The sequence below is a fragment of the Phocoena sinus genome, chromosome 5 (assembly GCF_008692025.1).
Source record: "Phocoena sinus isolate mPhoSin1 chromosome 5, mPhoSin1.pri, whole genome shotgun sequence".
NCBI lineage: Eukaryota > Metazoa > Chordata > Mammalia > Artiodactyla > Phocoenidae > Phocoena > Phocoena sinus.
In genome coordinates, this window is record NC_045767.1 from 113551783 (window position 1) to 113576003 (window position 24221).

General features: G+C 38.7%; 1 protein-coding gene across 1 annotated transcript in view; it reads left to right on the top strand.

Annotated features, from left to right (window-relative positions):
• The window catches only part of TTC29 (tetratricopeptide repeat domain 29), a 261315-nt gene that overhangs the window by 62882 nt on the left and 174212 nt on the right, over positions 1-24221 (top strand). The window contains exons 6-7 of the mRNA XM_032632825.1: positions 11117-11329; positions 23305-23390. Of these exons, the coding sequence (XP_032488716.1) occupies positions 11117-11329; positions 23305-23390 (299 nt within the window). The remainder of the gene's footprint in view (positions 1-11116; positions 11330-23304; positions 23391-24221) is intronic.

Consider the following 24221-nt stretch of genomic DNA (forward strand, 5'->3'; position numbering starts at 1 on the left):
TGTACTTGCCCTACCTGTTCATACCTCTAGTACAACTCTGCCTGTTCATTGGGAACATTTTTTTCCTCTTCATAGTTAAAAAAATAAGTCCTGTTTGTTTGTTTTCCCCCACTTTTAAACTGCTTCTAATTTAGCATCTTAAAGTTTCCCTTTGGAGGAAACTTTTCCAAAAAGATTCTCTGGAAGAGCAAAGGCGTTATTCCATTGAGGTTTCCTAGTAACAATATGAAGTAAAGCCAATCCAGAAAGTGTCTAAGTATGAGCATTGATTACTCTCACACACCCACCCGTCACTAAGGCTCTTGGGTTGACTGTAGGCCTGTTGAAGCATCTCCCCTTTAATCTCTGCAAGATTGCAAGACTTGCTACTTCCAGGATTTCATTTTCCAGGTAAATTCCAAAAATGGATTTAGAAAGTGGGCACTAGTATATGTTTTCTGAGGGGCATCTGATTTGATCAGTATTAGAAACTGAGTCACTTTATATTTGAATAAAAGTGAACGTCATAGTTAAAAAGGTTTTTTTTTTCCAGAAGTTAAGTGAATTAGCATCACTATTTCTACATAAATTAACTGTCACTTTTAAGGGCATGTCAGTTTATTCTCCATCTACTATGTGTACACGTTCCTAAGACCTTATAGTATTTAATGAAGAGATCCTTTTTAAGTATTGATAGCCACAAGAAAATTATTCCATGTTTGATCTGTGTTAAAGAATCAAAGTCCAAGATCTTTGAATGGAACTTAGAATAAAAATGTAATTAGGTTACATCCCTAAAGTCTGATATATCTTTAAACAAGACTGCAAATGAAACTTTATTAGAGCTTCAAATGAATTATTTCATTGCCTTTTTTTAATTCATTTTTTTCCCCTTCTCTTTCATGTCTGTGTTACTGACATTGTGGCTTGTATTTTACCTGTCTTTTTCAGGGTGTTTTAATTATTTACTGCTTAAGGAGTAGCACGCAGAGGAAGCCTCATTCAGAGGTGCCTGCTCTGTAGCGGGTTTCTCTTTTTCAAAGCTTTGCAAGGAGGTCTTGAATCGCTGCACTGAGCCTGCAGCTCCTGCCCCACTGATTCACCCTTCTGGACGCAGTATCTCCTCTGACTCTCTGAGAAGAGGCACTGCTCCTAGGAGGTACCACTCACCAAGAGTGAGAGGGGTGCTGGGCGCAAGTTGGATGAAGTGTGCTGTTTCCAACTAGTGTCTTAAAAGGCTTTCCATTTGAATAAGCGACACTGTTGCATAACGTTTTGACGTTGAAGCATTCCACACAACAGGCTCATCCAGATATGGCTCCAGATGGCAAACCTGAAAAAAAAAATAGATAAAATGGCATGAAAATGTACTGAACGTCCGCAAAGCACCAGGCACTTTGCAGGGTGCCGACGCAGCTTTCAGTGCCTGTTACAGTCATACCCTGAGGTTGGCATTGCTGTCCTTGTTTCAGAGCCCTTAAAGAAAGGGTGCGAGGGGTCCAATGATATCATGGTGCTCAGGTTTAAACCTTGGCCTTTGCTTTTAAGTCAAACTGTCCTCCTTGGACAGTTTCCAAAGAGGGGTCACCTTGAGCAGATAAAGCCATCATGAGCTTTGGGCATCAGCTCTGCCACCTGCTTGGTATGTGAAATTTAGGCAAGAAAACCCCTGAGGCTCATTTTCTCCATCCCTAAAATATAGATACTATTATCGCGTATATATGGAATCTAAAAAAATTAACAAATGACAATAACAAAATAGAAATGGACTCACACATACAGAGAACAAACTAGTGGTTACCAGTGGAGAGAGGGAAGGGGAGAGGGGCAAGAGAAGGGTAGGGAGTTACGAGGTACAAACTACAATGTACAAAATAAATAAGCTACAAGGATGTATTGCACAACACAGGGAATATAGCCAATAATTTATAACATTAAATAATCTACAACAATTTGGAATCACTCTGTTGTACAACTGAAACTAATATAATATTGTAAATCAACTATACCTCAGTAAAACATAAATAAAAATTTAAAATAAGATGTAGATACTTATATATGTATAAATATATATATATACACACACATATATATCAGTTACTATTCATGCTAGGCATATGATGGTAAGGGCTCCACTAACATTATTTTTCTCCCTCCATACTCACCTAAATAGATTACTTTCAGTTAATTAGGTTTTTGTAATATCCAGAATTTGCACATGCATGTTGTCAATCAGAGCGACAATGTAAAGGGGAAAAGTTAATATCCTCACTCGCCACCATCTCCCATAAGAGAATCAATACTGATACTTTGGCAAATACGCTCTACACCTTTCTCTTTGCTCATATAAGCATATAGTACACACAATCCGAATGTGGTTTATTTAAAATCATGAGCAATCTATAATTCAAGCAAGAATTACATTATTGATTAAGTCCAGAGCAATATAATTCATTAGCTGATCTAATGTCAATATTGACTTTATTTCTCCTCCGACTTTTACACTTGTCGACACATTTTACTTAGTATTTTGAGATGAGGTGGAATGTTTATAAGCTTTTTAATGGCTAGTATCAATTTCCTATTGTTTATTCATTATACAAGTGGTTTACATTTTTAAAAATTATTTGAGTGATTTCAATACTTCCAATTGTGAGCATTTAAAAGCAAAACTGCCCAATGCTTAATCCTTAGAAATTATAACACTTGGATGGAAACTACCATCTGAGGTTTAGTATGACAAGTTTATTATGACAAGTTTGGGCACCATGTCCATCCCTGACCACAATTCAGTAATCTAAAATCACAAACAACAACAATTAATAACAGTTCCTCCAGAATACTTGAAAAGTCCAGGCAAATTTTCTGGAATTTAAAAATTAAGTCACCAGTATTGCCAACATCAGTGATAAAGCCTCTGGTGAGTTTCACCCACACCTGGCTTCCTGTCTTCCTGGGATCCTTTTCATTGTCTGGTTTAGTGACCTGTACTCTTTAACAGGGATATGATAGCATTCCTGTAATGTCTGTCTGAAATCTTTGCTCAAAATGATAAAGGATTCCATTTTTTAAATAACACTTTAAATTTCTTCTAAGTATCCCAAAGCAGCTACTCAAAAGTATGGGCACATTTTCTTCCCAGTTTATTAGGGAAGCCATTGAGTTACAGAAACCCAATCTTTGTTTTCCAGCATTCCATTTTGCAATGGTGTGCAGTGGGTTATAGTACAGAGCAAATCTCCCCTGACGAGAGATAAACCCTTGAAAGTGATAGTTTCCATTGGGAAGTATGACGAGCCCTTAATATTTCAGTGTGTATGGTGCTGTTATAATTATCATAATTGAATGTTACAACCTAAAGATAATATAAATTGCTCATGCAGTTAAACTGAAATGGAAAGCAATGTCTTTTGTTTTTACAAAAAGGCAATAACATATTTCTTTTTTTTCTGCTGTTCAATTTGCTTCCAGCAGATTTTATGTCTACGTTGCACAGAATAGTAACTTAACCGCCAAAGAGGTCCAGGAGCTCCAGATTAAAATGTAATATAATATACAAAAAGCTTTATTGTTCCTTTAGGTTGTTGTTTTAAACCAAAGTGGAATATTTCCCTAAATTCTTCAACAAATGTGCACCATTTACAACTAAATATGCTTATAACTTATACCAGGGCTGCTGAAGAAATAGGCCTTACGGACCTGTCAAATTATTTTCATGCAATTTTTCCTGTAGCGTTATTTTTACTGGCAAGTGTGCAAGTTGATAGAAAAGGAAATAATTAGCTATTTTCAGAATTGCTGATGCATGGAGCTAAAGCAGGCCCGCCTGGGCATCTTAGAGATTGTGACATTTGAAATTACCTGAACGATACCAGAGCCATTTTTGGACATAATTAACACCTTGCCTAATTAATGTCAGGTCTAGACAGAGTCACACTCTATTTAGGAAATTTTATTTCAAACTTGCTTACGCCTTTATTATATTGCAAACTTTAGATTTGTTTGCTGTTTTCTTAAGTGGAGCAACTTCTTCTTTTTTTTCTTTTTTCTTTTCCCTCCCCCTTCAAGTAATCAATGCACTGCTGAACGAGTTCATTTTAATGCACTCAATCATGCCTCTAATGTTCGTAGCTTACGGGCGCAAGCATCAGTAATGCAGGAATGTTATATGGCTTTAGTTTGGGCCATTTCATAAAATATTCATGGAATCAAAAATGTGCATCAAAATAGCGGCTGGGAGAATTACATTTATGTTCCTGCTTTTATGGCAGCTTCACATTTAAACCCATTTGTGTTAATATCTAGTCAATCTTCCTACTTTAAAAAAAAACTAAAATGGGAGAGATCATATACATTCTCCTTTGCTTAATATTTGTTCTAGACATCTGCTGTGATACAACAAATATCTATAAACTTTCAGAGATGTTGTACCAGGGAAGAAGGGTAAGCAACAACCTGGGTAATACCCAAATGTATAAAATCTTATTTTCTCTGCGTAGTATTTATCTTAACATCATACCAGACATTTTGCAGTTTACAACATTGTTTGGGTTTTGTTCGTATTTTTAAATAAATGGCTAGGTTTGTTGTTTATGTGGGCTTTAGGTAAAGTGAAGCTCCTTTGTAGTAGTTTTATTTTAAGAGTACACTTTCTTTTGGGTGAAAAACTATAAATGCATACAACATTGTCGTTTATGTAGATGTTACATAATTGTTTAAAAAAAAACTAAAGCAAACCAAAAGAAAAAAACGAGACTGAGGCTACTTCTATCCATGCCTGGATTCTTGTCTTACACAATTGTTCAGTGTCTCCCATGATGTGTTTTCTGATACTATCTCATGTTCTTGAGCTAAATCCATTACTGATGGTATGGGTGGAAGGTCACCACCGGTCACTCCCACAAAACATCTTGGCTCCATTTTCTTCCCTGATTCATGTGAAATATTAGTGGACACTGGATTTTTTTCTTAGCATAGAACCAGGCACTTCGCTGAACAATGGTTAGTATGCCTTTCTTGTCACAGTTACTCCTGTGATGTTTGTTACTCATAGTGATGAGTAATTCCTGGTGCAACAAGATAAAGCTCATTTCCCCTCAGGATACCTTTAACATCTATGAATGTGCTCTTCTCTTTTCTGTTTTCAGTAAACTTTTACTTTTGTGATACCTTGGTGTAATTCTTCTTCTTCTCTCTGCCCTCTTTCTCAATGAAAAATAATGTTAACACTTGTGAATTCCACAGAGGGACGATTATCTAGACGCTTGTCCTTCAAGAAGATTGATGGTGGGATCTGGGAATCTTGTCTGGTCCTGATATATTAAAGTTTATTTGGTAACAAAGGGCAGACAACACATGAACACCGTGAAGAAGCTATAAAGGTTTGCCATGAGCCAAATTTGAAAATCTGGTTTATGATCTTCATTTGTATTTACACGTGTAGTGTCTGAATAACCACTTACAACATTTCTCTCAGGTATATTAAATTTAAAAATTTCAGATAAAAACAGGATGCATTATGTCTTAATAAATATCTAGGGCTGCCCCGGTGGAGCAGTGGTTGAAAGTCCGCCTGCCGATGCACGGGACGCGGATTCGTGCCCTGGTCCGGGAAGATCCCACATGCCGCGGAGCGGCTGGGCCCGTGAGCCATGGCCGCTGAGCCTGTGCGTCTGGAGCCTGTGCTCCGCAACAGGAGAGGCCACAACAGTGAGAGGCCCGCGTACCGCAAAAAAACAAAAACAAAAAAATAAATAAATAAAAGTGAGCTTAGGGCTTCCCTGGTAGCGCAGTGGTTGAGAATCTGCCTACCAATGCAGGGGACACGGGTTCGAGCCCTGGTCTGGGAAAATCCCACATGCCGCGGAGCAACTGGGCCCGTGAGCCACAATTACTGAGCCTGCACATCTGGAGCCTGTGCTCCGCAACAAGAGAGGCCGCAATAGTGAGAGGCCCGCGCACTGCGATGAAGAGTGGCCCCCACTTGCCGCAACTAGAGAAAGCCCTCGGGAAAAAAAAAAAAAAGTGAGCTTAGACTATTTACAATAACCAAGACATGGAAGAAACCCAAAGGGCCCATCAACAGATGATTGGTTTAATAAGATGTGGTGTGTATATATCTATAGATATCTATAGATATCTATAGATATATATATAATGGAATATTACTCAGCCATAAAAAAGAATGAAATATTGCCATTTGCAGCAATATGGATGGACCTAGAGATTATCATACTAAGCGAATGTCAGACAAAGACAAATATTATATATCACTTACATGTGTGGAATCTAAAAAACAATACAAATGAATCTATATACGAAACAGAAACAGACTCACAGATATAGAAAACAAACTTATGGTTACCAAGAAGGAGAAGGCGGGGGATAAATTAGGAGTATGAGATTAACAGATAAAAACTACTATACATACAACAGATATGCAACAGGGATTCACTGTATAGCACAGGGAACAATATTCAATATTTGTAATGACCTATAACAGAAAACAATCTGAAATATATACACATATATATACTCTGTGTGTATATATATAACTGAAAAAAATGTTTAATTTAAAAATAAATTTTTTTTAAGAGTCAGCTTAGGGCTTCCCTGGTGGCGCAGTGGTTGAGAGTCTGCCTGCCGATGCAGGGGACGCGGGTTTGTGCCCCGGTCCGGGAAGATCCCACATGCCGCGGAGCGGCTGGGCCCGTGAGCCACGGCCGCTGAGCCTGCACGTCCGGAGCCTGTGCTCCGCAACGGGAGAGGCCTCGACAGTGAGAGGCCCACGTACCACAAAATAAATAAATAAATATAAATATATAAATAAATATCTAGTCAATAGTAATATGAGTCTTTACTCAGAAAGTAAGAAAACCTTTAAAATCTTGTTCATAGTTGGAAATATAAATTGCATGGAAATGATATCATTGTTAATCATGCTTAAAGGGAAATACTTGCCTATTTAAACTACTATGCTCCCTTCATAGTGTAGACATATTTTAAAATCAAATATTATACCATATTATAATATGTACTTTCAAATTCTAACCAGCCTTTAGAAATTTCAGCCTGGTCATTTGTGTGCTTCTGATTATTTGGATCAAATCCTTGCTGGCTTACTTATAGTCCTATTTGCCACCAAATAACTTCAGAAACGATTCCCTACATCTGAGAAGGGCTGGAAAACTCTTCTTCTACGTATTCACCTTGGTTTAAAACAGTGCTAATCACTACTATATATAAAATAGATAACTAGTAAGGGCCTACTGGGTAGCACAGGAAACTCTACTCAATATTCTTTAATAACCTGTATGGGAAAAAAATCTAAAAAGAATGGATACATGTATATGTATAACTGAGTCACTTTGCTGTGCACGTGAAACTAACACAACATTGTAAATGAACTAAACTCCAATAAAAATTTTTAAATAAAAAATAAATTTTAAAAACCGTGCTGTGCTGATCACAATCCCCAGTGACCTCCTCTGTGGCAAAGTGGTTAAGGAAGGGGACATGAAACCATGAATAACCTGTGACCACCGGTTAGGACTAAGTATGGGACATCCTAGGTGGCATCACCCCATGGATGTCACCTCACGGTTTAGGTTAGAGAATTTAGATGCAGGTTACAGAGCTGTTTTTACATCAGACTCCTTCAGGTAGACCAGTGAGAAGCACATCAGTGGCCAGTATCTGTTCTTTCATGTTGGAGGATCTTGTGATTGCCTGAGTAGAGTCACAGAATTATAGAACTGGTAGAGACTAGAAATCACATAACTCAAGCATTGTTTTTAACTTCAGATATTTATGTCCAGAGAATCTAACTTACTCCACCCAAGTTTTCTGACTTGTACCTAATGTGGCAGAACTAAGTTGTGTGGGCATTTGGTGATCCTGGGTTTAAATCCCAAACATCACTTTTTAGCTATTTGAGTCATTTAATGTTTGTGAGCCTCGGTTTTCTCTTTGGTGCAAAAGAAAAGTCATATTTACTGCACCAGTTTTGGAAGGTTAAATAAGATAATGTCTGGGGAAAAAAACGTTCCATTTTGACCAGCACCCAGTAGGCCTTCAAGAAATAGTAGCTCCCTGTTCCTTTTACCCAAGTGTCTTGGACTGCTCCTTCCTCATGGCAGACTTCAAATATATCCTTGTAAGAGCTGAACCTTGGCAGATATTCATGACCTAAGCAGTACACTGATACTAGTCCCAAGTGCTCAAGCAAAATTCAAACTCAACTGAAAAGTCTGTTTCTCAATCATTCCAAGGCCCCCTTCCATAGTAGCCAATTGAAACCAATGTCCCGAGAACCTCCCATTTCATTTCTGCTTAGCCTGTGCAGGAAACCTAATCATATCAGTAACAGAGGGAAGTCTGGCTTGTTTGGAATACAGAGACATGGTCCCCACCTTTGTCTCCCCCCTTCCCCCACTTCAGCCCTCTCCGCATTTCCTCCACATATCCTTTCCCCACTTTCACCCTCCCCTCTACTTACCTCCCCTTTCTTCCACCATGTGGATCAAATCTTGGACCCAGCTATCAGTTCTCATATGCTATTTACATCATTATGCCTCATTTGCACCTCATTGTAATTAGTTGGGTTATCCAAAGCTTCATCTCCTGGCTCTCCTCCTGGAATTCTTAGTGAATCTGTTATTTTATAATGCACTTTTGGACCCTCTTTCCATATGGTTACTGTGTGTGACCACAGATGCTGTTAGGCCCTTCCTAGTCTCCTTAAGGTCCCAAGTTTTTCTCGAACTACCTGGTTTACTCACAGTTCCCTGTATCCACTTGCCCCTATTCACATGGCCAAAAAGAAATATGTATCCATACTTTATAAATAGATGGATGCTGGATAAAAAAAAGAACTCTCGTATACATCTTTCCAGGGATACAGAGCTATACTTTACAGGCAGAAATATAGTTAACAGAGGAAACATAACATACATATATGTCAACGCTCCATTCGAGTTTTAAAAAAGAAACGAGAGTCCTGGGTATTTGAAGAAAGGTGTTTCTGGCAGAGGTGCTGCAGGAGAGAGGTGAAAAACTATGCCTGCTTTTGTGGGAGGTAAGAGAAAAATTGTCAGTTAAATGTAAAGATAGAACAGTAAACTTCAACCTTCAGTATTTGCATCAAAATGAAAAAGGACTGGGCATTAATTTTAAAATAGTTTCCATTATATATTTCTCTTTACAAACTGAACACATTTTGATGATAGAAACATTAGAAAATGCCAATAATCCGGAAAAAAAGCAGAAAAGAAACCAATTCATCACCCATATAACACTGATAATGCTTTGTAAATGTTATCTGATGTTTTTCAATATTTTCACTTATCATAAGCACCTGTCCATGTAATCAAATATTCTTCTGTAATATATTTATGGCTTTGTAGTTTTTTATCATGTGGAAATTTCATAATACAAGTTTATAAACAGCTCAGCAGCACACACCCGCCTCTCTCTATGTATCTTTCCTGATATGCCCTCCTTCTGCATGGGACTCAGACTGGCCATGTCTTTACTGAATTTTTGTACAGCTTATTTGCTGATTATACATCTCTGTTGTGTTTCCTTTAAAATACTATTTGTCTTTGTGCATTTTTAATATTTATTCTGATAGCAAATTCAGTGCAAAAATAGGAGGAAATTATATACAATAGTGATGGCAGTGGCTACAGTATCCTGGAATGTCCAATCTGTAATATGCAGTGCATCTTATTTGAGGAAATGTATTGAGCCTAATATGGCCTACATAGGTTAATTTAATCAGTTGTGATAATATTGTCATAAGGACTCAACTACATATTTTGCAGGAAGACTATGTTGTACTTAAAGAAAGGGAAAATAAATAGTGGCGATAATTCAATTGGCCTGTGGGTTTTTAAAAATATTCTCACTGTGCCAGCTGGTAACAGCAGCTGTGTTTATTGAGTACCTACTCTGTATCAGATATTGAACAGGTATTAATTCATTTCTCACGATAACACCTTGAATAGTTACACTATAATCTTACTTGCAGAAGAATTAAATTTGGGCACAGAGAGTGTAGTAATTAACCTGAGGCTAAACAGCAAAAATGGTAAAACTGGTATAGGGATTCAGGCTGTCTGTTTGGAGCCTGCACTCACTCTTAACTACGATTGTTGAAATGCCTAGATGTAAGTGATTTTCCAGTTCATTCCAATTAGGTAACTCCAATACCATAAAAGAGCATTTACATTACAGGATTTTGTGTGCATTTCTACAAGGCAATTCACAAGTAAAATACAATCTGTATCACGGAACTACAAACTACCCTTCCAGAAACGTGCTTGCTCACATTTCAAGGAATAAAATGACTTAAAGTTAATTTAGAGTTTTGGCTTTGAGAAGATATATTTCGGGCTATATTATAAAATATAATTGAGAAGGGCAGTTAAGTTACATTGTAATTTTAAAATTAGATAACTTGGAAAGTCCAATCAAACGTTGAGAAGTAGTTTAAAGCTCCATAATACTTAAATTTGAAATTTGTAACAGTTGCATCCTTTCTCAAGACACCTGAATTCTCGAGAATGAAGAACTGCTTTCTGTTGGGAAAGCAGTGCAAGAAAGTGGTTTAGAGTGTGGGCTCTGGAATCAGACTGCCTGGACCTACTAAGCCACTGGCCAGGCAATCTTGCGCAGAATTCTTAACCTCACTCTTTTCTACCTTAAAATGGAATCATAACAATCTCTTTTCCACAGGCCTGTTTTGACAATTAAATGAGAAATGCATATAAAGTGCACAGCACAGTTCCTTGCATATATAATGTTGAATAAATGTTAGCTAATATGATTGTTATTAATAATTATTACTTTACATTCACACTGTCTCTAAACATTTGCAATTCTCCTCAATTTCTGCTAGCCCAGGTATATCCCTTTAGTGGGTGTCCATTCAAAATCAGTGCTGAATCTGAGGTCCAAATTGAGATAGCTCCTTTCCCAGCTGAAGTCCTCTTCAGCCTTAGAAATACTTGGCTGCATTCCGTGGTTCTCTCCCCGCCCACACACACTTTAATAGTAAAGCACAAGATGTATGCAAAATATTTGAAAATATGTTCTGGCCTGTGGTTTGTATTTAGGAATGGCTTTTATTCTTCAGGTCAGCTTCTGGAAGCTGCGGAGCATTATGAGGCCTTCCATCAATTGACGCAGGGACGGATATGGAAGGATGAGACAGGCCGCGTTCTCAACTTGTTGGCCTGTGAGAGTCTCCTGAGGACTTACAGATTACTCTCAGACAAAATGCTGGAAAATAAAGAATACAAACAGGCCATCAGAATTCTTATAAAAGCTTCTGAAATAGCCAAAGAAGGTGGGTGGAAAAGAGCACTCTCACGTTGCTGCCTTTAATGGGCAGGTACTGCTTCTCCCAAGAGGGAGGTAAAAATTGTCAAGTGTTTGGGTGATTATTTCCTATGAAATGCAGGGACAAATGCCATCAATATACTTTCAAATTTCACTGTAAAACAGAGGGGCCTTAGTGCTGACAGCAAGAAATCCATTAGTTTCTTGAAAGCTTTATCTCCAAAATTGCAACCCTCTGGGAATAATGTTATAAAACAGTAAACCCATGATGAGAAGGTAAGGTCATTTGCAAAAGATAACTCTGTGTGTGTGTGTGTGTGTGTGTGTGTGTGTGTGCTTAAGGTCATATATTCCTTACAATCTGAGAGACCTTTCATTGTTTGTAAATTCCCTATTGTCGGGTAATAGGAAAGATATGATAAATATTTAGTTAAGAGTAACAGGAAGATAGAACTTTAATATATTTTAGACCCATGCCTGTCAAAGTGTGTGGCCTTTGGACTGGAAGCATCAGCATCACCAGGAAGCTTATAAGAAACGCAGCATCTCAGGCCCCACCCCAGACCGACTGCATCAGAATCTGCAGGTTTGCAAGATCTCCAGGTGATTTGTATGCACGCTTACGGCAGTGAAAATGCTTTTGTGACAGCTGATCACATCCTTAATATTCTATTATCATTAAAATATGTATAAAATATAAAGAAAAAAATTGGAACATATACTCATAAGCTTTTACTTTGTGAGATGCAAGGATATTTTGTGACCTCAGAGTAGTATATTAATAAATTACTTTTCATGAAGGAGAAAAAGATGCAAGTTACGCTCTTTAACTAAGTTCATTAGCTCGTGGACATATTTAATCAGTTGGCTTATTGAGTAACAAATGGCTTATATGGAGTAAACAGGACTGATTTTCTGGGTTTGATTTTAATTTTTTAAAGAATGAAAGTAAAATCTTAGCTTATTCTCTCTGTTAATTTTTAAAAGTAATATTAGTTAAATTACCCATAGGACATCACCCCCAGTGAAAGAGGTATCCCATTGAATGAACTGCTTCTGAATGAATGGTGATCTAGTACCTTCCCCAAAGGGGTACACACTGACATAAATAGTTAGCTCTTAGATCAATTTCAGCAGCTAAATTTAGTCACGTGAAAAGTTATGTGGATTTTTTTTAACATCTTTATTGGAGTATAATTGCTTTACAATGGTATGTTAGTTTCTGCTTTACAACAAAATGAATCAGTTATATATATACATATGTTCCCATATCTCTTCCCTCTTGCGTCTCCGTCCCTCCCACCCTCCCTATCCCACCCCTCTAGGTGGTCACAAAGCACTGAGCTGATCTCCCTGTGCTATGCGGCTGCTTCCCACTAGCTATCTACCTTACGTTTGGTAGTGTATATATGTCCATGTCTCTCTCTCGCTTTGTCACAGCTTACCCTTCCCCCTCCCCATATCCTCAAGTCAATTCTCTAGTAGGTCTGTGTCTTTATTCCTGTCTTACCCCTAGGTTCTTCATGACATTTTTTTTTCTTAAATTCCATATATATGTGTTAGCATACGGTATTTGTCTCTCTCTTTCTGACTTACTTCACTCTGTATGACAGACTCTAGGTCTATCCACCTCATTACAAATAGCTCAATTTCGTTTCTTTTTATGGCTGAGTAATATTCCATTGTATATATGTGCCACATCTTCTTTATCTGTGCCCATCTGTTGATGGACACTCAGGTTGTTTCCATCTCCAGGCTATTGTAAATAGAGCTGTAATGAACATTTTGGTACATGACTCTTTTTGAATTATCATTTTCTCAGGGTATATGCCCAGTAGTGGGATTGCTGGGTCATATGGTAGTTCTATTTGTAGTTTTTTAAGGAACCTCCATACTGTTCTCCACAGTGGGTGTATCAATTTACATTCCCACCAACAGTGCAAGAGTGTTCCCTTTTCTCCACACCCTCTCCAGCATTTATTGTTACTAGATTTTTTGAGGATGGCCATTCTGACTGGTATGAGATGATATCTCATTGTAGTTTTGATTTGCATTTCTCTAATGATTAGTGATGTTGAGCATTCTTTCATGTGTTTGTTGGCAGTCTGTATATCTTCTTTGGAGAAATGTCTGTTTAGGTCTTCTGCCCATTATTGGATTGGGATGGGTTTTTTTGTTATTCAGCTGCATGAGCTGCTTATAAATTTTGGAGAATAATCCTTTGTCAGTTGCTTCATTTGCAAATATTTTCTCCCATTCTGAGGGTTGTCTTTTGGTCTTTTTTATGGTTTCCTTTACTGTGCAAAAGCTTTGAAGTTTCATTGGGTCCCATTTGTTTATTTTTGTTTTTATATCCATTTCTGTAGGAGGTGGGTCAAAAAGGATCTTGCTGTGATTTATGTCATAGAGTGTCCTGCCTATATTTTCCTCTATGAGTTTGATAGTGTCTGGCCTTATATTTAGGTCTTTAATCCATTTTGAGCTTATTTTTCTGTATGGTGTTAGGGAGTGATCTAATCCCATACTTTTACATGTACCTATCCAGTTTTCCCAGCACCACTTATTGAAGAGGCTGTCCTTTCTCCACTGTACATTCCTGCCTCCTTTATCAAAGATAAGGTGTCCATATGTGCGTGGATTTATCTCTGGGTTTTCTATCCTGTTCCATTGATCTATCTTTCTGTTTTTGTGCCAGTACCATACTGTCTTGATTACTGTAGCTTTGTAGTATAGTCTGAAGTCAAGGAGCCTGATTCCTCCAGCTCCATTTTTTGTTCTCAAGATTGCTTTGGCTATTCGAGGTCTTTTGTGTTTCCATACAAATTGTGAAATTTTTTGTTCTACTTCTGTGAAAAATGCCAGTGGTAGTTTGATAGGGATTGCATTGAATCTGTAGATTGCTTTGGGTAGTAGAGTCATTTGCACAATATTGATTCTTCCAATCCAAGAACATGGTATATCTCTCCATCTATTTGTATCATCTTTAATATCTTTCATCACTGTCTTATAATTTGCTGCATACAGGTCTTTTGTCTCCTTAGGTAGGTTTATTCCTAGATATTTTATTCTTTTTGTTGCAGTAGTAAATGGGAGTGTTTTCTTGATTTCACTTTCAGATTTTTCATCATTAGTGTATAGGAATGCCAGAGATTTCTGTGCATTAATTTTGTATCTTGCTACTTTACCAAATTCATTGATTAGCTGTAGTAGGTTTCTGGTAGCATCTTTATGATTCTCTATGTATAGTATCATGTCATCTGCAAACAGTGACAGCTTTACTTCTTCTTTTCCGATTTGGATTTCTTTTATTTCCTTTTCTTCTCTGATTGCTGTGGCTAAAACTTCCAAAACTATGTTGAATAAGAGTGGTTAGAGTGGGCAACCTTGTCTTGTTCCTGATCTTAGTGGAAATGCTTTCAGTTTTTCACCATTGAGGACGATGTTGGCTGTGGGTTTGTCATATATAGCCTTTATTATGTTGAGGAAAGTTCCCTCTATGCCTACTTTCTGCAGGGTTTTTATCATAAATGGGTGTTGAATTTTGTCGAAAGCTTTCTCTGCATCTATTGAGATGATCATGTGGTTTTTCTCCTTCAATTTGTTAATATGGTGTATCACGTTGATTGATTTGCATATATTGAAGAATCCCTGCATTCCTGGAATAAACCCCACTTGATCATGTTGTATGATCTGTTTATTGTGCTGTTGGATTCTGTTTGCTAGTATTTTGTTGAGGATTTTTGCATCTATGTTCATCAGTGATATTGGCCTGTAGTTTTCTTTCTTTGTGACATCCTTGTCTGGTTTTGGTATCAGGGTGATGGTGGCCTCGTAGAATGAGTTTGGGAGTGTTCCACCCTCTGCTATATTTTGGAAGAGTTTGAGAAGGATAGGGTTAGGTCTTCTCTAAATGTTTGATGGAATTTGCCTGTGAAGCCATGTGGTGCTGGGCTTTTGTTTGTTGGAAGATTTTTAATCACAGTTTCAGTTTCAGTGCTTGTGATTGGTCTGTTCATATTTTCTATTTATTCCTGATTCACTCTTGGCAGGTTATGCATTTCTAAGAATTTGTCCATTTCTTCCAGGTTGTCCATTTTATTGGCATAGAGTTGCTTGTAGTAATCTCTCATGATCTTTTGTATTTCTGCAGTGTCAGTTGTTACTTCTCCTTTTTCATTTCTAATTCTATTGATTTGAGTCTCCTCCCTTTTTATCTTGATGAGTCTGGCTAATGGTTTATCTATTTTGTTTAACTTCTCAAAGAACCAGCTTTTAGTTTTATTGATCTTTGCTATTGTTTCCTTCATTTCTTTTTCATTTATTTCTGCTCTGATCTTTATGATTTCTTTCCTTCTGCTAACTTTGGGGGGTTTTTTGTTCTTCTTTCTATAGTTGTTTTAAGTGTAGGGTTAGATTGTTTATTTGACATTTTTCTTGTTTCTTGAGGTGAGATTGTGTTGCTATAAACTTCCCTCTTAGAACTGCTTTTGCTGTATCCCATAGGTTTTGGGTCATTGTCTCCATTGTCATTTGTTTCTAGGTATTTTTTATTTCCTCTTTGATTTCTTCAGTGATCACTTCGTTATTAAGTAGTGTATTGTTTAGCCTCCATGTGTTTGTATTTTTTACAGATCTTTTCCTGTAATTGATATTTAGTCTCATAGCGTTGTGGTCGGAAAAGATACTTGATACAATTTCAATTTTCTTAAATTTACCAAGGCTTGATTTGTGACCCAAGATATGATCTATCCTGGAGAATGTTCCATGAGCACTTGAGAAAAATGTGTATTCTGTTGTTTTTGGATGGAATGTCCTATAAATATCAATTAGGTCCATCTTGTTTAATATATCATTTAAAGCTTCTGTTTCCTTATTTCATTTTGGATGATCTGTCCATTGGTGAAAGTGGGGTGTTAAAGTCCCCTACTATGAATGTGTTACTGTCGATTTCCCGTTTTATGGCTGTTAGTATTTGCCTTATGTATTGAGGTGCTCCTATGTTGGGTGCATAAATATTTACAATTGTTATATCTTCTTGGATCAATCCCTTGATCATTATGTAGTGTCCCTCTTTGTCTCTTCTAATAGTCTTTAAAGTCTATTTTGTCTGATATGAGAATTGCTACTCCAGCTTTATTTTGGTTTCCATTTGCATGAAATATCTTTTTCCATACCCTTACTTTCAGTCTGTATGTGTCTCTAGGTCTGAAGTGGGTCTCTTGTATACAGCAAATATATGGGTCTTGTTTTTGTATCCATTCAGCCAATCTGTGTCTTTTGGTGGGAGCATTTAGTCCATTTACATTAAGGTAATTATCAATATGTATGTTCCTATTCCCATTTTCTTAATTGTTTTGGGTTCGTTATTGTAGGTCTTTTCCTTCTCTTGTGTTTCTTGCCTAGAGAAGTTCCTTTAGCAGTTGTTGTAGAGCTGGTTTGGTGGTGCTGAACTCGCAGCTTTTGCTTGTCTGTAAAGGTTTTAATTTCTCCATCAAATCTGAATGAGATCCTTGCTGGGTAGAGTAATCTTGGTTGCAGGTTTTTCTCCTTCATCACTTTAAATATGTCCTGCCAGTCCCTTCTGGCTTGCAGAGTTTCTGCTGAAAGATCAGCTGTTAACCTTATGGGGATTCCCTTGTGTGTTATTTGTTGTTTTTCCCTTGCTGCCTTTATTATGTTTTCTTTGTATTTAATTTTTGACAGTTTGATTAATATGTGTCTTGGCATATTTCTCCTTGGATTTATCCTGTATGGGACTCTCTGTGCTTGCTGGACTTGATTAACTATTTCCTTTCCCATATTAGGGAAGTTTTCAACTATAATCTCTTCAAATATTTTCTCAGTCCCTTTCTTTTTCTCTTCTTCTTCTTGAACCCCTATAATTCGGATGTTGGTGCATTCAGTGTTGTCCCAGAGGTCTCTGAGACTGTCCTCAGTTATTTTCATTCTTTTTTCTTTATTCTGCTCTGCAGTAGTTATTTCCACTATTTTATCTTCCAGGTCACTTATCCGTTCTTCTGCCTCAGTTATTCTGCTATTGATCCCATCTAGCGTATTTTTCATTTCAGTTATTGTATTCATCATTGTTTGTTTCACATTTAGTTCTTCTAGGTCCTTGTTAAATGTTTCTTGCATTTTGTCTATTCTATTTCCAGATTTTGGATCATCTTTACTATCATTATTCTGAATTCTTTTTCAGGTAGACTGCCTATTTCCTCTTCATTTGTTAGGTCTGGTGGGTTTTTATCTTGCTCCTTCATTTTCTGTGTGTTTTTCTGTCTTCTCATTTTGCTTATCTTACTGTGTTTGGGGTCTTCTTTTTGCAGGCTGCAGGTTCATAGTACCCGTTGTTTTTGGTGTCTGTCCCCAGTGTCTAAGGTTGGTTCAGTGGGTTGTGTAGGCTTCCTGGTGGAGGGGACTAGTGCCTGTGTTCTGGTGGATGAGGCTGGATATTGTCTTTCTGGTGGGCAGGTCCACATCTGGTTGTGTGTTTTGGGGTGTCTGTGGACTTAGTATGATTTTAGGCAGCCTGTCTGCTAATGGGTGGGGTTGTGTTCCTGTCTTACTAGTGTTTTGGCATAGGATGTCCAGCACTGTAGCTTGCTGGTGGTTGAGTGAAGCTGGGTGTTGGTGTTCAGATGGAGATCTCTGGGAGATTTTCGCTGTTTGATGTTATGTGGAGCTGGGAGGTCTCTTGTGGACCAGTGTCCTGAAGTTGGCTCTCCCACCTCAGAGGTACAGCACTGACTCCTGGCTGCAGCACAAAGAGCCTTTCATCCACACGGCTCAGAATAAAAGGGAGAAAAAGTAGAAAGAAAGAATTAGTAGAAGTAGAAAGAAAGAAAGGAGGGAGGGTGGGAGGGAGGAAGGAGGGAGGGAAGGAACGAAAAAAGAAAATAAAGTAAAATAAAGTAAGATAATATATAATAAGGTTATTAAAATAAAAAAATTATTAAGAAAAAAAATTAAAAAACAAACAAATATAAAAAAACGGACGGATAGAACCCTAGGACAAATGGTGGAAGCAAAGCTATACAGACAAAATCTCACACAGAGGCATACACATACACACTCACAAAAAGAGGAAAAGTGGAAGAAATCATAACTCTTGCTCTCAAAGTCCACCTCCTCAATTTGGGATGACTCGTTGTCTATTCAGGTATTCCACAGATGGCAGGGTACATCAAGTTGATCGTGGAGCTTTAATCCGCTGCTCCTGAGGCTGCTGGGAGAGATTTCCCTTTCTCTTCTTTGTTCTCACAGCTCCCGGGGCTCAGCTTTGGATTTGGCCCCGCCTTTGCGTGTAGGTTGCTGGAGGGCGTCTGTTCTTCGCTCAGACAGGACGGGGTTAAAGGAGCCGCTGACTCAGGGGCTCTGGCTCACTCTAGCCGGGGGGCGGGGGGGGGGGGGGAGTAAGGGAGGGGCACGGAGTGCGGGGCGGGCCTGCGGCGGCAGAGGCCGGCGTGACATTGCACCAGCGTGAAGCACGCCGTGCGTTCTCCCGGGTAAGTTGTCCCTGGATCCCGGGACCCTGGCAGTGGCAGGCTGCACAGGCTCCCCGGAAGGGGGGTGTGGATAGTGACTTGTGCTCACACACAGGCTTCTTGGTGGCGGCGGCAGCAGCCGCCTTAGCGTCTCAGGCCCGTCTCTGGGGTCCGCGCTTTTAGCCGTGGCTTGCGCCCGTCTCTGGAGCTCCTTTAAGCAGCGCTGTTAATCCCCTCCCCTCACGCACCAGGAAACAAAGAGGGAAGAAAAAGTCTCTTTGGCAGGTCCAGACTTTTTCCCGGACTCCCTCACGGCTAGCCGTGGCGCACTAACACCCTGCAGGCTGTGTTCACGCCGCCAACCCCAGTCCTCTCCCTGCGCTCCGACCGAAGGCCGAGCCTCAACTCCCAGCCCTGCCCGCCCCGGCGGGTGAGCAGACAAGCCTCTCAGGCTGGTGAGTGCCAGTCGGCCCTCATCCTCTGTGCGGGAATCTCCCCGCTTTTCCCTCTGCACCCCTGTTGCTGTGCTCTCCTCCCCAGCTCCGAAGCTTTCCCCCTCCGCCACCCGAAGTCTCCGCCCGCGAAGGGGCTTTCTAGTGTGTGGCTTCCTCCTTCACAGCTCCCTCCCACTGGTGCAGGTCCCGTCCCTATCCTTTTGTCTCTGTTTATTCTTTTTTCTTTTGCCCTACCCAGGTACGTGGGGGTTTCTTGCCTTTTGGGAGGTCTGAGGTCTTCTGCCAGCATTCAGTAGGTGTTCTGTAGGAGTTGTTCCACATGTAGATGTATTTCTGGTGTATCTGGGGGGAGGAAGGTGATCTCCGCGTCTTACTCTCCCGCCATCTTCCCGGAAGTTCCTATGTGGACTTTTAATGTAAGTTAATGTTATCAGGTAGGAAAAGGTATTTCACTTTAGGTTCACATTTGCTAAATTGTAAGGTTGTTCACAAAGAAAGCAAGGTTCCTAGGCCCTCTTCCAATAGTCAGAGCCTGCCAAGCCGTCTCCTTTCTGAAAGCATCTCTCACTTTCTGAAGGACAGATGAAGAGAATAGGAGAAAACTTGCTTCTTCTGCTTCTTCTGCTGTAATAATTTTTAATATCTTTTAAAGCCAATAAATATTTGTGCCCATGTTTTTCATATAAGATAGTAGACAGGTTAAAAGATTGCACAGCATTTTACAGAGCTCTGACAGCCGCTGAAACTCTCTGGGACAAAGCATCCCTTCTTACTGTTGTCTCCTACTTTGGTCAGGGAACCTGAAGCAGCAAGCTGACGATTGCATGGATAACGCCTGCCTCCCACATTGATTTACATGGTACTTAAGGAGGACCGACATCCACTGTGCACCTTAGTTAGGACACCTTGGTGTAATGCACAAGTATAGTACCAGCCATACAGTGGTCTCATGAGTCTATTATTCTATTATTTTCATCTTTCAGACATCAGTGCTCTTTAATAAATCCACAAAGTTGTACAAACATCAACACTGACCCCATACTCATTAGAAGGCATTCTCCATACCCTCCTTCCCCTATGCCCTAGCAACCCTTAATCTACTTTCCATCTCTGTGGATTTACCTCTTCTGGATAGTTCACACAGATGGAATCATGCTATGTGTATTCTTTTGAGTCCAGCTTCTTTCACTTAGCATCATGTTTTCAAGGTTCATCCATCTTGTAGATGGTATCACTACTTCATTCATTTTTATGGCCAAATAATACACTATTGTATGGTTGTATCACATTTTCTTTATCCATTCATCAGTTGATGGACATTTACGTTGTTCCCACCTTTTGTCTATTATGATTAATGCTACTATGAACATCTGTGTACATGTTTTCAGTTCCTTTGGGTATATACGTAGACGTGGCATTGCTGGGTGGTACAATTCTATGTTTAACTTCTTGAGGAACTGGCAAAGAGTTTTCCCAAGTTGCTGAACCATTTTACATTCCCATCAACAATGTATAAAGGGTTTCAATTTAGCCACATCCTCACCACTACCTGTTACTTTCTGTCTTTTTACTGTAGTCATCTTAGTAGGTATAAAGTGATATCTCACTGTGAATTTATTTTGCATCTCCCTGTTGGTTAATCATGTTGATCATCTTTTCACGTGCTTATTGCCCATTTGTATATCTTCTTTGCAGAAATGTCTATTCAGTTCCTTTGCCCATTTTTAATTGGATTATTTTGTCCTTTTATTATTGAGTTACAAGAATCCTCTAATATTCTAGATGCAAGTCCTTCATCAGATTTGGTTTCTTTTCACTTCTGATGGTATCCATTGAAGCCCGAGTTTTTAATTTGATAAAGTGCAAAGTAATTTGTTTTTTCTTTTGTTGTTTGTGCTTTTGGTTTCATAACTAAGAAGGCTTCCACTAATCCAAACTCATGAAGATTTACTTCTGCACTTTATTCTAAGAGTTTTATAGTTTTAACTCCTGTATTTAGGTGTGCGTGTGTGTGTGTGTGTGTGTGTGTGATGTCAAGAGGGTCCAACTTCACGTTTTGTATGTGGATATCCAGTTGCCCCAGTACCAGTTGTTGAAAATGCTGTTCTTTCTCAATAAATTGCCTTGGGACCCTTGTTAAAGATAATTGACCATAAATGTGAGGGTTGTTTTCTGGATTCTTAATTCTATTGCAGTGATCCTCATGTCTGTCCTTATTCTACTACTACATATTTTTTATTGTGGTTTTGTAGTAAGTTTTAAAATTGGAAAGTGAGAGTCTTCCAAATTGTCCTTTTTCAATATTGTTTTGGTCCTTCCACATTGCTTATATTTGCACATGATGTTTAGGATCAGTCTGTCTACTTCTCCAAAAATGACAGCTGGGATTTTGATAGGGATTGCATTGAATTTGTAGGTCAGTTTGGGAAATATCGCTATCTTCACACTGTCTTTCATTTCATGAATATGGTTATCAGTCTATTTACATGTTATCTAATTTCTTTTAATGATGTTTTATAGTTTTCAGTGTACACATTTTGCCCTCGGTTTGTTACATTTATTTCTAATATTTTATACTTTTTGATGCTGTTGAAAATGGAATTTTTTCTTTTATTTTCAGATTGTTCATTGCTCGTGTGTAGAAATAAAATCAACTTTTTTTTTTTTCTTTTTTGCGGTACACGGGCCTCTCACTGTTGTGGCCTCTCCCGTTGCGGAGCACAGGCTCCGGACGCGCAGCCCCAGCGGCCACGGCTCACGGGCCCAGCCGCTCCGCGGCACGTGGGATCTTCCCGGACCGGGGCACGAACCTGTGTCCCCTGCATCGGCAGGCGGACTCTCAACCACTGCGCCACCAGGGAAGCCCAGGCTGATACTCTTTATCAATTATTTCACATATGTAGTCGCAGCTATGATGAATGACTATAGGTTTTACATGGTGGACCGGTATGGAATTTATATATGAATGTCAAAATGCTAATACTGGGTTTTGTATGTAGAGGGAAACTCCTCATAATTATATTGCTAATGCATGTTACTCACTTATTATCTGTGACCCAGGTAAATTGTATTAACATCAGCCTTATTTTTTTTTAACATCTTTATTGGGGTATAATTGCTTTACAATGGTGTGTTAGTTTCTGCTTTATAACAAAGTGAATCAGTTATACATATACATATGTTCCCATATCTCTTCCCTCTGGCGTCTCCCTCCCTCCCACCCTCCCTATCCCACCCCTCCAGGCAGTCACAAAGCACCGAGGTGATCTCCCTGTGCTATGCGGCTGCTTCCCACTAGCTATCTACCTTACGTTTGGTAGTGTATATATGTCCATGCCTCTCTCTCGCCCTGTCACAGCTCACCCTTCCCCCTCCCCATATCCTCAAGTCCGTTCTCCAGTAGGTCTGTGTCTTTATTCCTGTCTTACCCCTAGGTTCTTCATGACCTTTTTTTCTTAAATTCCATATATATGTGTTAGCATACGGTATTTGTCTCTCTCTTTCTGACTTACTTCACTCTGTATGACAGACTCTAAGTCCATCCACCTCACTACAAATAACTCAATTTTGTTTCTTTTTATGGCTGAGTAATATTCCACTATATATATGTGACACATCTTCTTTATCCATTCACCTGTTTATGGACATTTAGGTTGCTTCCATGTCCTGGCTATTGTAAATAGAGCTGCAGTGAACATTTTGGTACATGACTCTTTTTGAATTATGGTTTTCTCAGGGTATATGCCCAGTAGTGGGATTGCTGGGTCATATGGTAGTTCTATTTGTAGTTTTTTAAGGAACCTCCATACTGTTCTCCATAGTGGCTGAACCAATTCACATTCCCACCAGCAGTGCAAGAGTGTTCCCTTTTCTCCAACGTCAGCCTTTTTGATGAGTACACAGTTAGGTTTCAGAGATTGTTGATATAAATCTGTATACTTTGTTATAATAACTTTCTACTCTGTTAAAAAGAAAGATTCTGTTTGTTGTAATAAACCAATTTCTTTAATACCATAATGATTTTTTCTACATTTTCGTTTTAGGAAATGACAAAAAGATGGAAGAAGAAGCTTCCTATTACTTGGGCTTAGCGCACTTGGCTGCTGGAGAGTATGAAACAGCATTAGCAGTAAGTTCAAGTTGACTTTAATCACTGTCACTTTTAATTTTTATTTTATTATATTTGTTCTATTTTATTATGTTTGTTTTATATTTTTTATTGTATGTTGTTATAAGGCCAACAGAAATGGGGTGAGCTGGATGTCAGTGTACCTATTTATAGAGACTAAAGCAGAATAGCCCTATTCTAGAAGCATTAAAAATTGGTTTTATTGATGAAAGTTAAATATATGGAGTAATGGGACCCTCCACTCCTATATCACCAAGGACAAGAGGAAATGGGTTTAAATGACAGGAAATAGTAAAAAAAAAAATTACGGCACACATAATATGATCTGAGAAAGTTTTCTTAGAAAAAACTGTAGTTAATAAGCAATAGATTGAATTGCATCGCAGTGAACCTTTCCTTTGTGGGGAGCAGAGGGAAGGCGGGCTGCAAAGGTGGAAGGCATTGCTAGTCCCAATCTGAGAAGTAACCTGCTTCAGGATAAAAATCAGTGTTTGCCTATCTTACGACCGGGCTTGGTGTGTTTGACTAAAAAACCCAAAAAACAAAATGTCAAGAGCTATCTTTTCCATATTAAAACTGAAATCATTTTTCTTTCATTCTTCTCTTACCTCTAATATATTCCAACTGTAACTTCTTATTGAATTTCACATACATCTCATGTAATAATCCTATTCGATAAGAAGTATTGGCTTTATTTTTCAGCTTTGAGGAGCTCTTGTTGGCTCTTTTAGATATTCATGCTAAATAGCATTTCTGTGATTGGGCTAAATATTTTCCTCTATCATCCTTAAAATTGGGTTTAATCGTAAGAGACTTGGGTTTTCCTAGTTG